This window comes from Agrilus planipennis, unplaced genomic scaffold, assembly GCF_000699045.2.
Source record: "Agrilus planipennis isolate EAB-ADULT unplaced genomic scaffold, Apla_2.0 scaffold242, whole genome shotgun sequence".
Lineage (NCBI taxonomy): Eukaryota > Metazoa > Arthropoda > Insecta > Coleoptera > Buprestidae > Agrilus > Agrilus planipennis.
Genome location: NW_020439006.1, coordinates 90996 through 108993, shown reverse-complemented (window position 1 = coordinate 108993; position 17998 = coordinate 90996). Strand labels below are relative to the sequence as shown.

Below are 17998 nucleotides of genomic sequence, written 5' to 3'. Positions count from 1 at the left end.
CAAGAACGGAAATGTATCGTTAAACTTTAAACTTTTTGTTAGATATGTAGATTGTGACCAAGAAATTGTTCTGATTTTGAAATCAATCTGATCTTTTTCTCAGTAGGGGTACAACAAAATAATTTTATCCTTAGTAATTATTAGATTGAAGAGGACAAAATCGTAACCAATCGTAACAAATGTGAGTTTTTGTTTGTTTGTCGGCTTTTCACGTTTTAACTACTCAAAACATCATGAAATTTTCTGTACACATTGCTAAGGGTACAGGAAAGCATATAGAACAGCTTTTATCCATAAAAAATGTTGTTCCTGAAGGCAGAAAAGGACATGGGGTGAATTGGATTTGGGGAAGAAAAAAGGGCATCAAAAAACTTCTTTTATTGTTATAGGTCAGATCATTCTCTTCTACCAATTACCAAATTTAGGTCTAGTATTGGCCAGTATGAAACAGGTCATTGGGTTTAATTCCATCTGCATAAAACGATGAATATTTATTTTGTTAATAAATAAAATAAAACGCAACAAATCACCCCTTTGTTGCTACTGTCACTGAGAATACTCGACATATTTGGTTCATTTGAATTCAAACAGACAAGAATTTTAGGCAAAATGATTTGAAAGTTATTGTTCGCAATTGAACTGAATCACTTGGCCTTAATACCAGTGGCGGCGGAGCAGGATTTCGCAGGATGGGGACCAGATTAGAATAAAAGATTGTAAGGGGGGGGGGGCTTTTTGTGGTCATCACATACACTAAGGGAGTAACAATTGCCCATTAAATAAATTAGGGATTAAAAGTATGAATCCAAAAATTAATGAATCAACTAATTAGTTCGAGTTGAATCGAGGACAAATTGATGAATTTGAGAGTATTCATTTAAGATAGAATTAACAGCGACGTTTTTGCCTCTGTGTATATAAAATTTCCTTCCATATCAACCCATTCCGCCGCCCCTGATGCCAGCTACAACTAACTGATTCCGTAACTTTATCGTCATAATTTTTACTTGTTTCATAATTGTTTTAGGCGGTCGGGGCGCCGTCTAACATTCCGTTGAAAATTATACGTTTTGCGTGCTGTACTATGCGCTCAATGCAGCAACAACAACTGATAAAATATCTTTCTCGATTACCTTGGTCCATCGGCGTATCGGATAGATAAAGGCATAGATAACGCAGGTACGTACAGTACAAATCGACATGTGTACATAGATTGGACCAGGTGAACACCACCATAGCATATCATATCCTGGATTCGTAACAATAATTTCACTTTCTGCTTTGCATTTTTCATGCCTTGGTGAACTACAACGAGATGCCTGTTATGAGAACAACCGTGTCGGCGACCGTGTAGCTTCGATAACTCGAGCCCATTTCCCCCTTTCCTAAACAGTGTAGCCGTAACAAGCCAGTGTCGACTCGTCCCAGTGATAACCGTTTGGAGAAAACATGTTTTGAAAACTTCCTGTAGGATTTCCAGCCCGTCTTTTTCTTGTGGTGTTTGTTATATTTTTGGTAAATTCTCCGAAAGGAATTCACTGAGTTAGGGGTCGAGTGGTTTCACTTTGATGAGATAAGATTAACACGTTTTGAATAGAACGGCTTCTACATATTCGAACAGTTATTACAGGCTCGCATGTGTGACAGAAAATTCTAGTATTTAAGACAATTATTGTGTAAAAAAATTACTAAAAAACCTTAGTATTTATCAGATTAAATGAACAAAATCAGGGCTTAACACGCAATACCAAGATCGAGACTTTCACCAAAAAATCCCATCGTATTTATTTTTGATAGTCCCCTACAATTTCTATTAACCAAGAATTTTGGTGGACAATATTTTTGAAAGCAGAAATGTCCTCTTCCAACAGCAGTGTGCCAAAGGGCACGAGACCGAAACCCTCGATGACAAATGAACTTTTGTTTTCTCTAGCGTGACCTGTAGCTGGTACCCAACGAACTCGCCGCCACTGTCATCACAATGTAATAATGTACTGTCTGACTCTTGTTCTTATTATTATTGTTATTTTTTCGCTTTTCACCTTTTGTAACATCAAATACCAGCAAGGTAGACGGAAAAATGCTTACGTAGTTAGATTAGTACTTAGTGGTATTTCACTTGTTGTCGCTACGCACTTGGATAACCATGGGAATAAATAATTCGTAAAGCACCTTAATTAATTAATTAATTAATAGCAGAAAGTGATCATGCCAGTCGCTGCATTTTTTCCTAAACTTTACAGATACACTTTCCGTGGGTAATTAGAACAAATGCGAAGCCATTTCTTGCCATTATTTTGGCACTTGAATATGCGTTTGTATATATAAAGAAAGTTTTACTTTTCTGTTTTCTCCTTCTTATCATTTATTAAAAGATACCGAATTGTTTCACTCGGTTTCTTATTACTTTCTATTGGCTACGAAAATAGAAGCAACAACCATAAAAACACGTGAAAACTCATAAGAACAGCCGTGACATGGAATGAAATGTGCAATGAAAGTATTGTACCTCCTTATGTATAAATGAAATATGTAAGTATATACATGGATGCTAAGTATGGCACGACGGCTTTTATTTTCTTCCCCAGTATATAGGGAAGATATTGTAATGGTTTTATTAATTTGATAATATGATTCATAGATTCTGCGTTGTCTATGCTGTGGTGATTGACCGAATGATCTGCAATGATTGATCCCAATCGATTTGATAGTTGTTGACATTTGTTCTCTATATTTTTGTTTACATTTTGATTAAAATACAAAACACAAAAACAGACAAAATAACAAATGATTGAGAGCGAACTTTCAACCCTAAAGTAGTTTAACAACAACGATGTATATCTTGCAGGAGCGGACGAAGAAAATTCCCAAAAAAAATTAGAGTACAAGTAAAATTACGAAAAACACATGAAAATAAATAGAAAAACATAAGAATAGATAGAACAAGAAATGATTAAGAGCGGACTTTCAACCCCAAAGTAGTTTAAGAACAACGATGTATATCTTGCAGGAGCGGACGAAGAAAATTCCCAAAAAAAATTAGAGTACAAGTAAAATTACAAAAAACACATGAAAATAAATAGAAAAACATAAGTATAGACAGAACAAGAAATGATTAAGAGCGGACTTTCAACCCCAAAGTAGTTTAAGAACAACGATGTATATCTTGCAGGAGCGGACGAAGAAAATTCCCAAAAAAAATTAGAGTACAAGTAAAATTACAAAAAACACATGAAAATAAATAGAAAAACATAAGTATAGACAGAACAAGAAATGATTAAGAGCGGACTTTCAACCCCAAAGTAGTTTAAGAACAACGATGTATATCTTGCAGGAGCGGACGAAGAAAATTCCCAAAAAAAATTAGAGTACAAGTAAAATTACAAAAAACACATGAAAATAAATAGAAAAACATAAGTATAGACAGAACAAGAAATGATTAAGAGCGGACTTTCAACCCCAAAGTAGTTTAAGAACAACGATGTATATCTTGCAGGAGCGGACGAAGAAAATTCCCAAAAAAAATTAGAGTACAAGTAAAATTACAAAAAACACATGAAAATAAATAGAAAAACATAAGTATAGACAGAACAAGAAATGATTAAGAGCGGACTTTCAACCCCAAAGTAGTTTAAGAACAACGATGTATATCTTGCAGGAGCGGACGAAGAAAATTCCCAAAAAAAATTAGAGTACAAGTAAAATTACAAAAAACACATGAAAATAAATAGAAAAACATAAGGATAGACAGAACAAGAAATGATTAAGAGCGGACTTTCAACCTCAAAGTAGTTTAAGAACAACGATGTAAATCTTGCAGGAGCGGACGAAGAAAATTTCCAAAAAAAAATTAGAGTACAAGTAAAATTACAAAAAACTCATGAAAATAAATAGAAAAACATAAGGATAGACAGAACAAGAAATGATTAAGAGCGGACTTTCAACCTCAAAGTAGTTTAAGAACAACGATGTATATCTTGCAGGAGCGGACGAAGAAAATTCCCAAAAAAAAATTAGAGTACCCTTTAGTATTTCACTTAATTCGTTGATTAATAAAATAATCCAATTCATAAGATCATTCTACAGTCATATTACTTGGCATATTTTTAACTTTCTTTTCTATTTAGACGCAAGCGAAATAAAAGAAATGACAAATAATTTCTATTTTAAAAGTCAGAAATAGATTATTGTCGATTTATCAATGGATCGCATAAAGCACATTTTAGCTATGATAACACGTTTACTTGTGATTAATTGGTCCTAGCATGTCATTTTTACTAATTATGAAATACTGTATGGTAATCTTCTGATGGTTGTGAGTAGAGTGTCTACCTACCATCATTTTCATTAATTAGAATTTGTAGACAGGAACCATAAATAAACAAATAATTCTATTGGTAATAACAAGATCATTATAAGATAGTTTTGTATTGCAAATCATTGATCTCAGTAGTTAACCTGTTTTTTTCGTAGAAATTAATTTGGAACTTCTGCTATCTAAAAATCAACACCAGGACTGAACAAAGAAAACAATTAATCAGGAGAACCAACTTCTTCATCGACTCCCATTACTGTGCAGCAAGCATGGGCGTAGCGTGAGATTTTTCCTAGGGGGGGTTAGACAATTTTTATATCTGTAAGAATATATAGGTTTTCTTTCAATCCCTAAGTAGTTTAAGAACAACGATGTATATGTATATCTTGCAGGAGCGGACGAAGTAAATTCCCAAAAAACATTAGAGCAGAAGTAAAATTACAAAAAACACATTAAAATAAATAGAAATACATAAGTATAGACAGAACAAGAAATGATTAAGAGCGGACTTTCAACCCCAAAGTAGTTTAAGAACAACGATGTATATCTTGCAGGAGCGGACGAAGAAAATTCCCAAAAAAAATTAGAGTACAAGTAAAATTACAAAAAACACATGAAAATAAATAGAAAAACATAAGTATAGACAGAACAAGAAATGATTAAGAGCGGACTTTCAACCCCAAAGTAGTTTAAGAACAACGATGTATATCTTGCAGGAGCGGACGAAGAAAATTCCCAAAAAAAATTAGAGTACAAGTAAAATTACAAAAAACACATGAAAATAAATAGAAAAACATAAGTATAGACAGAACAAGAAATGATTAAGAGCGGACTTTCAACCCCAAAGTAGTTTAAGAACAACGATGTATATCTTGCAGGAGCGGACGAAGAAAATTCCCAAAAAAAATTAGAGTACAAGTAAAATTACAAAAAACACATGAAAATAAATAGAAAAACATAAGTATAGACAGAACAAGAAATGATTAAGAGCGGACTTTCAACCCCAAAGTAGTTTAAGAACAACGATGTATATCTTGCAGGAGCGGACGAAGAAAATTCCCAAAAAAAATTAGAGTACAAGTAAAATTATAAAAAACACATAAAAATAAATAGAAATACATAAGTATAGACAGAACAAGAAATGATTAAGAGCGGACTTTCAACCCCAAAGTAGTTTAAGAACAACGATGTATATCTTTCAGGAGCGGACAAAGAACATTCCCAAAACGAATAGAGTAGAAGTAGAATATAAAAATAAGTAAAATTGTAAAAATTATAACGTTAAAACATTTATGAACAACTTAACCCATAAAAATTAACACAATATCAAATGGTTTGGTGCGGAGGGTACAACATCGAGATATTAATTAAGAAAAAGTTGTCATCCGAAGAAATTGTTTAAGGATTTTGCACGCATCAAGAGCAGATGCAAACTGTGACAGAGGTTATCCAAATGACTTGTTTTTTTTTATTTTCTTAGTTCAATAAGAAATTGTACAAAATAAAGTATTAATAGTGATTTGTGTATGTAAATTTGGCATTGGTGATGACTGTATATTTATAGTGAACTGACAGCCCTTTTGCGTAATGGCCTTCTTCAGCATCGTACCAACAACTGCTCTATAGTAGATTGTGCGTCATTTGGGCCTAAGGCCTAAAGGGTTTATAGGATTTCTTTTGCATAGATACCTATACCTCATTCTAGCATACGATCAAAGGTAATTTCTTACATTAGTAGCCTAGACCTAGTGGAGGTAGCCCCTCCTTCCTGAGCTTCGCCAAACGCAAGTTATAAATGAAAGTGTCTAAACATTTAGTGAGTATAATACGCGTAACGGTGCCGTCGAAGAAAATAATAACAAGAACATTTTGTGGCAGGCTAAAACGTATTTTCAATTCGATAAAGTGTTACTGTGTTAACACAGCGAGTTCTTGTGTAAAGTAACTTTTTCGTTTGTGATTGTCTTTTCTTTTGGGGAATATTTCTAAAGGTGAAGCAGCAGGATGTTTCTGCGGAAGAGCTTGGTAAGTACAGCAACTTTAACAATATCAATTTTTTATTTTCATTAAACGAAAAAGCAACGTGGAATATTAATTAAAAAATCGGTATCAGTTAGGCGTGAACAAAACTACCTAAAATTGCAATTGTAACAGAAATCGATGCAGCTGGTATAGCTCATAATACAATATTATAGAATCGGATGACCGTCCAAGCGTCTTATCCTTAGGCCTATTTTGGATATCAGGGATGTTAACATTTAATAAGAATTTTCAAATTGTTGATTTTGGATGATCTATATTTTAACAGGACAGAACGGATTCCCATTAGCATAATACGAAAAAGGATTTACTTGGTATTTCCTTAGACAATCAACCCATAACATGTAACTTTTGAGTAAAGATACTGAATTATCTATCCAAGTCAACTTTTACTCTCCAAACATAATTAAAAACCGGAAATTGTCTCCATTGTTCGTAAATTGACGAAACCAAACTTTGAAACAACACCAGAGATGGGAAATTACCTTGAAGAACATTGTTCACGGATTTTTTATTGGCAATAGACACTAGTGTACTTAGATTGCTTCAATAAATAATTATCACAGTAATTATTATACGGAGTGTTGAATTAAATTAATCGATTTTTATTTTCAAAATAGGCCAGTGTAAGTTTCTTATTTTTGTAATTAATTAATCACGATATTGTTGGTGTGCCACATTGACTCTGATTATTGTTATTATTATTAGTTATATTGTCAGCTACAGCATTTTAATTAAAGTAAATTGTTTTAATCGCAGGAAACAGTTCATTTACGATTAGCTAAAGTTCAAACCACTTTTACATATTCCAATAGGTTTTGACCTGAAAATGCTTTGAAGTCAGTAAATTTAATTAATCGAAAACGACGAATTGTGACCTTGCAGTTATAAAATTATTATTCAATGCGTTATCGCATGATCTACATTAACGAAAAAGTCGAAATGCCTCGAACAAGTAGAATTTCAGAAACCACCAGGTCATGTAATAAGATTATAATTAAGATTATATAATAATTAAGAAGATTTAGATAGAGCATCGCCAATTTCCTCGTGGACCATCATAAAACCGCAAAAACGTAACGAACCAAAGGTACGAATCTTAAGCCTCAGAGAATTAATTCAAAAACCGATAACCGTCCCAATTTTTTTACGTCATCATTTGTAATTATGAAGGCAATTAAAAATATATTTATATCCACTGCATTGCGGCTAATTTATTTTTAATCGACAGAGACAATTTAAAATCGCTTATTAAGTGAATTTTTCTTGAAAGTGAAACTGTGAAACGTTGAAAAATGAAAGTGAAAATTGTAATATGTAAGTAATTGTTTAATGTACGCATGTGGTGCAACATTTTTTCTTCCAAAGACGGTCAGCTGGTAACAATCTTCGTATAGTCCCCTTAAAACTTAGATACATACTTTCTTTACACAGCATGTTGTGTGGTATCGCTGTAGGTACTTAATATTCCTTCATCGTGTGAAAAAACTATAGTAAGTTCCACGTATTACTTTCAGGAATGTAATGTGACCAATTAACGGTGTGAAAACGATCATTCAAGGCCTAAAAGTAACATAAACCTTGATATAAAATATTAATTCTCGGAGAAATGTGGTCCCACGACACGAATTACTATTAGTAGACTATCTTTTTTTTTGTATGTTTGAACTTTACCCTATTAATACTGCGACTAATTGTTTCCTTAATTTTTTACGTTACTTGTTGCAAGGAAGTAATAGAAAATTATGCGAAAACCACGAGCTGAATTTTACATTAGCCGTAAAAAAATTGCTCGGCAATAAAAGTGAAAGTGCAATCGACTTTTGTTTGAACAAATGCACCATATTTTTTTTTTTAAATTGCAGTGCAGTGGCGGGCAGCATGCTGTCAACCATTCCGGTTATGTCGTCGTCGATGTCCTCAGAGCCCATAATCAATTAAACATCGAAAGAGAAAGCTTTCCAATTAGATAATAAATTCAAATTCTTTCACTTAAAACATGCCACTTATCTTTTCTCTTGCGTAACACGTATGTTATATTAGATTTCTGACAGTAACCAATCAAAGAATTTTCCAACGATAACATTTTCTTTTATGATTAGATACCTGTTATTGTTAATATTACTAGAACAACATTTGTTTAACAATAACCTCGTTATAGTTCCTTGTAGTTGACTGTGCCAACACCGGCAGTTAAGCAACGACTTCTTTCAGTATAAAATGAAAAACAAAAACACCATTTGAAGGAAAAACTTCTCGGTTAGTTAACAGAATATAAATAACAATAAACGTACATGTCACACAGACTTCTATTATGCGTTATTTCTTTATCAAGAACTTGGGCAATCGATGTAGGTAATTGAAAAGTATGTACCTACGACTAAATATACCCACAAAACAAATTTTTTTGTACGGGTGGACACGGGAACAATTCTTGGAAAACGTGGAATATTAAATAAAAAAAATGAACCTCAGTAACAAAACAACTGACATGAAAAACAAAACACTAACAAATTAAGATACTTAACATTCAAAACAAGTGGTATTTCTATTGTTTTTTTTTTGTCAAAGTAAAGACTTCATTTTTTATTCTTCTTCTTTACGATCATCACCACCAGAAGGTCTTCGACTCGAACATCCTTAAAGCCTTTAATTCTTTGAATATCAAACATCGGCGACTTTTTTCCCCCATTTCACCCCCCAAGACCCGCCACTGCATTTCAGAAGCCGTACTTCTAATATAATCTAAGTAAACTACATAGCTTTCTTTGCTCTTGTTGTACTGTGTCATTACAAGGCACTTTAACATGTTTCGTTGTTCGTACTTCCGATGTGAAAGTACAATTTAACAGTAGACAAAACTGTGACCATATTTCATAAAAAAAACACCATCGGTTATCTTTTGTTCTCGCGATGTTGCTCTAATTTTTAAGCCTGATAGCATGTAATTATGGTAGTCTACGACGAGAAAGACCCAACGTCAAACTGTGTAGTGGATTTTGGCACATTAGAGGTCAAAGGGGCAAGGTAACAAGAGTATGTGGACAGAAAACATGTGTCCTTACATAACGAATTACTTTTGTATGCTGCAATGGTTGCAATTGTACCTACTTCTTATAATAAATTATTGCCCAATCTCGACCGAATGTAGTTACATGTTGTAAAGGTTAGTTGTATGTTTTTAACATGAAATCGGCAGAAACAATGGTACTAGGTGCACGGTTGTTTTCTCACGATGTATTATAGGCACAGGTAGTACCATTTTTGAAAGATGAAAAAATCAGAACAGTAAAAGGGGAACATCTCTTTCTTTCGTTAGAAACTATTGACGAAAGAAATCCAAAAATTTTCGAAATTTTTGTTTAGGCAACGTAATCCAAGTGCATCAGACGTCGCTGAACTTATGTGTAGTAAATGGTACTTTTATTGTTTTGTGTTTCCCATAATTTATTATTCTTTCAAAAGTTGCTTAAAACAATTGAACAGCATTCGGACACAAAAATCTCCAGGGAATTAATTAGCCATTGTTTTTTCTTCTGCCGCAATTAAAAAAAGGAGCACTTTTTTCACACAGTTTTAAAATGCATAATATACAGTAATATGTTTACGAAATCATATATTAAAATGTTTTAGTGTGTGGTATTAGCGACTTAGAAACATTTCTTTTTTTGTTGTTGGACTTACAACCCCTACCACTACTACTGTACAAACAACCACATATAACAAAGAAACGGACTAAAAACCCAAAAAAAAAACAAATGCACAAATAAACAACAATTAATAAACCAGTAAATTTATTATTGAACAAATTAGGTACAGTGACAGCATTTTTTTTTTAGTATTGTTAATACGTATATAATTATCTGGCAATCATAGACATAGGTCAGTGTTGAATTTTAGAAAAAGTAGAAGTCATATGCACATGTAAATTAAAAACGATTGTAGTTGAGAGCGGACTTACAACCCTTAATTAATTTATAACGAATCAACGAATAAACAACTCGAAAAACCAAAACCTTACTGGTTTTCTCAGTTCAAATTTTACGAATTGGCTTCGACATGTAGGTACATATATTGCATAGTGTTTTGATCAGATGAAGGTAAGTTATTTGAAGGAAATGAAAGTTTTTTACCTTTGGATTATCCGTGTGAACTGGAGCATTCAATAAGTAGTTCTAAGCAGGTACATATATATATATATATATATACATTATCACCTTTCTCCTTATGAATCGATTCAAATCCATACATATATATTCGCAAAATTAGTTCTGCATTACGCAGTTTTACTAATTACCCATGTAAAAGTTAAAAAAAAAACAAACGACAGACGAAAAATTGCTTTCACCTTAGTCGGCCTGTTCAAAAAAAAAAGACATACGGAAATTGTCCCGTTACTATTTTCAAATTTGTTTAGTGAATTGCAAAACCACGCCTTTCATAATAGTCAACTTTTACGATGTGTGAAGGTTGAAATGATCCCATGGAAACTCGTCAGGAGGTGGAACACAACAAACGCAGATCCGCAGTACCATGAATAAAGGTACCATTCCATATACATACATATAATAGACATCGCCTCTTGAAAACGACCTTCACCTGTGGCTCCGTGTTCGTTCGCATAAGAACCGTAGTGAAAAAAAAAGACAACTGCAAGATTATGCAAGATCTCCATTCGTGAGCATGGTGTATGCGTGATTAAAATGAGACAGCTCGATTAGTCATTCAACGGGACCAAAAGTAATTAATCCTTCTAGAAGTTGCCAGTTATTTGTGTACAAAATTAATTCTGTAGGTATTTACAAGCAGTAACAATACTTCGTTGTAAATAAAGCAGGAAGAAGTTTAATTTTTTGCGACTGACTTTGACAAAACGAATTTGTTTTACTATTATTATCATTATTATTAGCCGAAGAACGTAACACACACACTCGCATGAATGCGATGTGATACGCATCTGGTAGTTTTAATGCCAAGGTTGATGATTATTTATTGTAATCCTGCGAGGCGTGACCCAAATGATTTAATTTGTGTTTTAAATAGTGTCTTGAGAAATGCACGTCATAAAATTCGAATCGGCATGTAGAAAGAAAATTACATGGACGGTAATTTCAAGAACTGGAGCGACGGAATTTCGAAATCGAAATTACTATTGAAAAATTATATTTGCATGAACTTTAAGTCGAGACAGAATATACGTAATTACCGTCAATTATAACAATCGACGTATACAGGAAACAAAAGAACAGCAATGGCACTTGTTGACAAATGAAAGGATCGCAACAATTGGAACAACTGCCACCGTTTTTATTGTAGCAGAATGCAGCTGTCAGACAAACCGAAGAAATTAATTACTGTAGGTGTTACAGGGAGGAGATAAACAAGCAAATTAAATAAATAGTCTCCTACTAGCATATGGTGTAAGCTCAATTGAACTTTATTTTGCAGTATGTACAATATTTAACTTGACGTGTTCCGTGGGTGGTACAACTTTTTCTAGCAGTTTCAACATCAACAGGTTTCAAAGTGATCCATCAAGAGAGGAAAAGGAAAACCTCGCCAGGTACAGCCGGTAACACAATTTGTTCATAAATGAGTGACTATTATAATGCACTATTACCATGGTCTCAATAATGTAGTTCTCATGCATCTATCTGTACCAACATACACATACAGCGAATTTATATAGATGTTATCTTAATTGACCAAACTTGCTTATGGTGTCCTAATAAACGGGACCATAGTTCTTAATGTTTTATTGATTAACACCTTCGCATAGGTATTATTATACTATGAGTTCTGGTATGCAACTAACACCTTGCAAGTGGTCACAGTAGATAATGTAATCTCATTAGAGCGCAACTGTCTGATTACGCAGTAAAGAAACACGGAAAAACATACTTTCACGGAACACGACAGAATTGTGACTCTATCATTACGATATATGTCGTTATATAACAGGAAATTTGAGAAATTATCCACAAATAGGTATATAAAAATATTTTCGAACGGAGCGCACTTCAAATTTACATTAGGCAGTTTATGTAGGTACAGAAACTTAGCAGAGTCAAACCGTAAGCCAACAAAGTAAGCATTACAACAATCTGGTGTTCATTTGTTACCAAAAAACCTGCGACGATTGTATCATGATCATATCAGCAACTGTGGTATGATAATCTTATAATTCCATAACTAGTTCCTCTCTAATGGTATTAACATCAGAGTCAAACCACAAAGTTTTCAAAATGTTAAATAGAAATAAGCACACCAAAAAGCACATAAAATTATGAAAGGTTGTTTTGATCAGGGACCAATTCAAAGAAAACATCAAAGGAAAACCAACGACAAATGACATGAGTCAGAGGAGGACAAACAGTTTACATTAATTAACACAACAGGCAAGATGTACATGGTGGATTCACATCTTTNAATAGATAATAAATGTTTCGCTGTAAACAATATAGTAAGGAAATCTTACCTAATATGGGGAATGTTGGGTTGAAACGTGGGGTCTCATCGCATATTTGCAGGCAGGAAATCGTTTTTGTATATGGCGGGAATCCTTTCTGTCGGGGGCACTGTTTTGACTTAATTTTTTCATCTGAAACAAAAGAGAGGGATGTATTAGTAAAACAAGTAAACAAAACAAATAGATAAAAAATGTTTGGCTGCAAATAATATAGTAAAAAAATATTACCTAATATGGGGAATGTTGGGTTGAAACGTGGGGACTCATCACTTTTGTGTATGGCGGGAATCTTTTTTGGGGGGACACTGTTTTGACTTAATTTTTTCATCTGAAACAAAAGAGAGATATATTAGTAAAACAAGCAAACAAAACAAATAGATAATAAATGTTTAGCTGTAAACAATATAGTAAAGAAATATTACCTAATATGGGGAATGTTGGGTTGAAACGTGGGGACTCATCACATATTTGCAGAAAATCGTCTTTGTATATGGCGGGAATCCTTTCTGTCGGGGGCACTGTTTTGACTTAATTTTTTCATCTGAAACAAAAGAGAAATAACACATATATAAACACATATAAATATTTTCAAATTGTGGGTGGACTTACAACCCTTTTTTGTTAATTATCGACTTCTGGGATTATAGGGAAATTATCAGCAAATATAGAGTACGATAAAAGGACTATGTTTTGGCAGCGAAGTCTCTTTATGAATAATGTGCATATTAGTTTACAATTTGTCACCAAGAGGCCACAAGCCACCAAAACGAACCAAGTAAGACAAGTGAAAATTAGTAAGAAATCGGAAACAAGAAAGGTGATGGCAAACAGGAGTTTCAATTGTTTTTAAAAAACAATTCGTTATAACAGCAACGAAATATCCAAATATGTAGACACAAAAATTAGCAAATAAACATTGCACAAATAAATAAAATATACAGCATACAGGTATACACATAACAGTGTATAAATTGTGAGTGGACTTGCAACCCTTATTTAAAAAACATCGACTTCTGGTATAATAGACAAAGTCAGTCTCTTCATTAATAATTTGCATATTAGTTTGCAATTATTAATTAAATATAATGTACACATAATGTGTAGACAAACAAATCAATATAATAAATAAACAATGTATAAATTGTGAGTGGACTTGCAACCCTTATTTAAAAAACATCGACTTCTAGTATAATTGGAGAACCACATGTATTAGCGTCAGTCTCTTCATTAATAATTTGCATATTAGTTTGCAATTATTAATTAAATATAATGTACACAGAATGTGTAGGCAAACAAATCAATATAATAAATAAACGTAGAGTTTTGTTGAAATGTCACCACAAGCACGACATGCTAGTGTGGGAAAAACAGAAAACGTTGCACAAGAAGAATTGCAGAATGGTGGAGTAAATAGTAAATTAACAGAAGGATGAGTACAAAAACTCGTTAATTGGTGAATAAGACAATGGAAAAGAAACAATCGACGAAAATAAAACAAAAGAAAAAATGAAGACAAATGAAAAAACAACAGATCCTTGATAAACAGAATGGCTTATTAGTTTGCACATTTGTTATATCAAGTCGCCAACGATGAGACAGCACTTGGAGGGACCATCTTCGTCACTGAACGATTGACAACCATAACACAGACCACCCATGACCCATAATAATTACAGGAAATGACCTGACTGGAATCTTGGATAATTCTTCAACTTTTTTGACGAAATAATTGATCATCTGAAACAAAAGAGACATATATTAGTAAAACGAGTTAAAACAATAACAAATAATATTCCTATATATATGTGTGTATAGTATTCTATGTTTTTTTTTAGTGTATGGATTATGTAATGATTTGGTCAATAAAAGTTTAGCTTTACATAATATATTGTAAAGAAATATTACCTATTATATGTTGATGTTTAGATTCATCACCCATTATTGCAGAGGGTCTTTGTGTGTGACAGAAATTTGGCGATTATTGTCTAATTCAGGGCGATAATCCATAATAATTACACGAAATCGTTGTTGTAGGTAATTGGTCATCTAAACAAAAGAAAGATGTATTAGTAAAACAAGCAAAGAAAACAAATAGATAATAAATGTTTCGCTGTAAACAATATAGTAAGGAAATCTTACCTAATATGGGGAATGTTGGGTTGAAACGTGGGGTCTCATCGCATATTTGCAGGCAGGAAATCGTTTTTGTATATGGCGGGAATCCTTTCTGTCGGGGGCACTGTTTTGACTTAATTTTTTCATCTGAAACAAAAGAGAGGGATGTATTAGTAAAACAAGTAAACAAAACAAATAGATAAAAAATGTTTGGCTGCAAATAATATAGTAAAAAAATATTACCTAATATGGGGAATGTTGGGTTGAAACGTGGGGACTCATCACTTTTGTGTATGGCGGGAATCTTTTTTGGGGGGACACTGTTTTGACTTAATTTTTTCATCTGAAACAAAAGAGAGATATATTAGTAAAACAAGCAAACAAAACAAATAGATAATAAATGTTTAGCTGTAAACAATATAGTAAAGAAATATTACCTAATATGGGGAATGTTGGGTTGAAACGTGGGGACTCATCACATATTTGCAGAAAATCGTCTTTGTGTATGGCGGGAATCCTTTCTGTCGGGAACACTGTTTTGACTTAATTTTTTCATCTGAAACAAAAGAGAGAGATATTAGTAAAACAAGCAAACAAAACAAAATATTCTTGAAATATATGAATCTTAAGAATTAGAGGAATGTTGCGGAAAGCACCCTGAATTTGTACAATTTTTTTTCAGGGCGCAACAATTTTAATAGGTTTCTTCGTGCTTCTTACAACATTAGAAGCAAGAAGAGTCCGCGTGAGACCAACATCAGACGAAGAAGACGCCAACGTGCAATACTATTCGGCCCTAGAACCTGATTCAGAGGACGAATCAGAACAAGAACCTAACCAGAGGGTGGTTCTAGTATCTGCAGACCAATACAACGGATATTATGGTCAACCTACAGCAGCCGCCCCCACCAGGTCCTCACCATCGCGGGACAACTACTATCAACCGTCCAGAGGTGCGGCGTACAAGGCCGCGGCGGCACAAAGGCAGCGAGAATCAGCACCCAAACAACCCCCCGTTCAAACCATTAGAAACTACAACAAGGTAAACGACGATGGGTCGTTTACGTTTGGCTACGAAGCCGCCGATGGTAGTTTCAAGGAAGAAACGAGAGGAACCGATTGCGTTGTTAGGGGTAAATATGGATACGTAGATCCTGACGGCAACAAGAGAGAGTTCACGTACGTTTCTGGTAATCCGTGTGATCCAAACGCCCCCAAAGACGATCAAGACGAAGAAGAGAAAGGAAACGGTAGGGATGAAGATGAAAATGTCCCGCAGAATTACCCCGTCAGACCTGTAAGACCTTACAAGCCAATTCCCGTTGTTCCAACCCCCAAACCAGCTGTTGCACTGTTCCAAAATACCTACAGTTCCGAAGAAGAAGAACAACCCGAACCCGAGCAAGTGTTGCGACCAACAATAACGGTAAATGTTAAATAATGGTTCCCAGGTGGGAAGACTAGACTAGAAATCTTCAAATTTTTTGCAGAGTTATCGCACAAGCCCATCGTATCAAACGCAACCCCAGTACGAGACAAGAGAATCCCCAAAGATATACCAAAGGGTGCAACCAACCACCCCGTCGTCGATCATCTATAAACAGAGCATCACGCCCGTGTCTGCGAGCTCCAGACCCAGGTCAACACTGCCAGCAAAGGTCGAGGCACCAGCTACCACCTACCGACCGCAACTTCTCCAAGTAGGAGTGACTCCGGCCCCACCTGTGCTTTATACCAAACAAATTTCGGTTACGCCAAGACCTCACTTCTTACCCTCTAGCACCCCCTCGTCGCTCATCCTACAACCGAGACCCACCTTCGATCTGGAAGCCGAACTCCGGAAATACCAACAACCCAACAACTTTATCGCGAACGAAAACTTATTACCAAAACCCATCAAACCCCACCAAGCTCCAGCTCCTCTGGCACCTTCAAAACCTGAAACCCTAAGTGGAAACCCTGTTTATTCATCCGAATTGGTCTTTGACCCGTCCATTGGACAGTATAAGACCCAGTTGTACCAAACTCTGCCACAAACCCAGGGTAATTTTAAAGTGAGCCAAAATATTCAGCCCTATGTGGAACAGCCGCGACCGCAGTACATCCAGCAACCATCCGTGTTTAGACCTAGACCTGAAATTCCTCCCCAAACCCTTTACAAACAGCAACAATCGGGATTGCAGTTCCAAAATTCTGCAGAATTATTTGCGCAACAGCAAAGAGTGAGAGCGCAGCAACAACAGGCCCAAGCCCAAGCTCAAGCCCAGGCACAAGCCCAAGCAACATCTCCAAGACAGTATTATTTCGTTCAACCCCAGCAGCGATACAACAATGGCCAAATAGACTCCTTCTTAAGAGGGTCTAACATTCAATTTTAAATTGTACCAATAATAAGGTGAGTCATTTTTAATTAATAAATTTTATGATGAACTGATTTAGAAAAGTGATACAAGTGTAGTTAAAAAAGGACGATAATTAGTGTCAGAAAATGTTAATAAGTGTAGTGATTCTTCGAGTTTTAATTTTTCTGACTGGTTTTCAGCTTTTTTCTCTTAAATTTTGAAATAATTTAGACTTTGTGTACCTAATTTGTTCTTTTTGTTTTCTAATTTTCAACCAAAGTATCAATTTCCTTTCTCGTATAACAGCTATTCAAAAGATTTGTTTGCTTATGTGCCATTTTAGGGCGACTCGTTAAACAATTGCTGCTTGCCTGTGTGTTGTTTTCCAAAAATAACAAAATTGTTGTACATAGAGAAAAACAAATGCGTTTCTTTTGTCGTTACCTTTATATCTATTTACCTGTTGTTACCTAAATATAATTTTGTATACTTTTACTTCTCTATTAAACATTTATTTGTAACAATTAAAAACCATTTCGATTTTAGAAAAGTGTAGTTCAATAATTTCAAATTACACATAGATAAATGTTAGCATTAAGCATGTGTAAGTGATATTACTACAGCAATAGCTGCACAATGGAAATTTTTATAAGTTTTCACCTTGTATATACCACATTATACATATGTAATCGAATACAAATAGAAGTCTATTAGTTA

At 34.3% G+C, this 17998-nt stretch overlaps 1 protein-coding gene across 1 annotated transcript; it reads left to right on the top strand.

The window, feature by feature from the left end:
• The first annotated feature begins 6121 nt into the window (after positions 1–6121).
• Positions 6122–17998, top strand: LOC108741214 (nuclear receptor corepressor 1-like). The gene is made up of 3 exons (XM_018475917.1): positions 6122–6340; positions 15622–16365; positions 16430–17998. The coding sequence occupies exons 1-3, from the start codon at positions 6320–6322 to the stop codon at positions 17315–17317; spliced, it is 1653 nt and encodes a 550-aa protein (XP_018331419.1). The 5' UTR covers positions 6122–6319; the 3' UTR covers positions 17318–17998.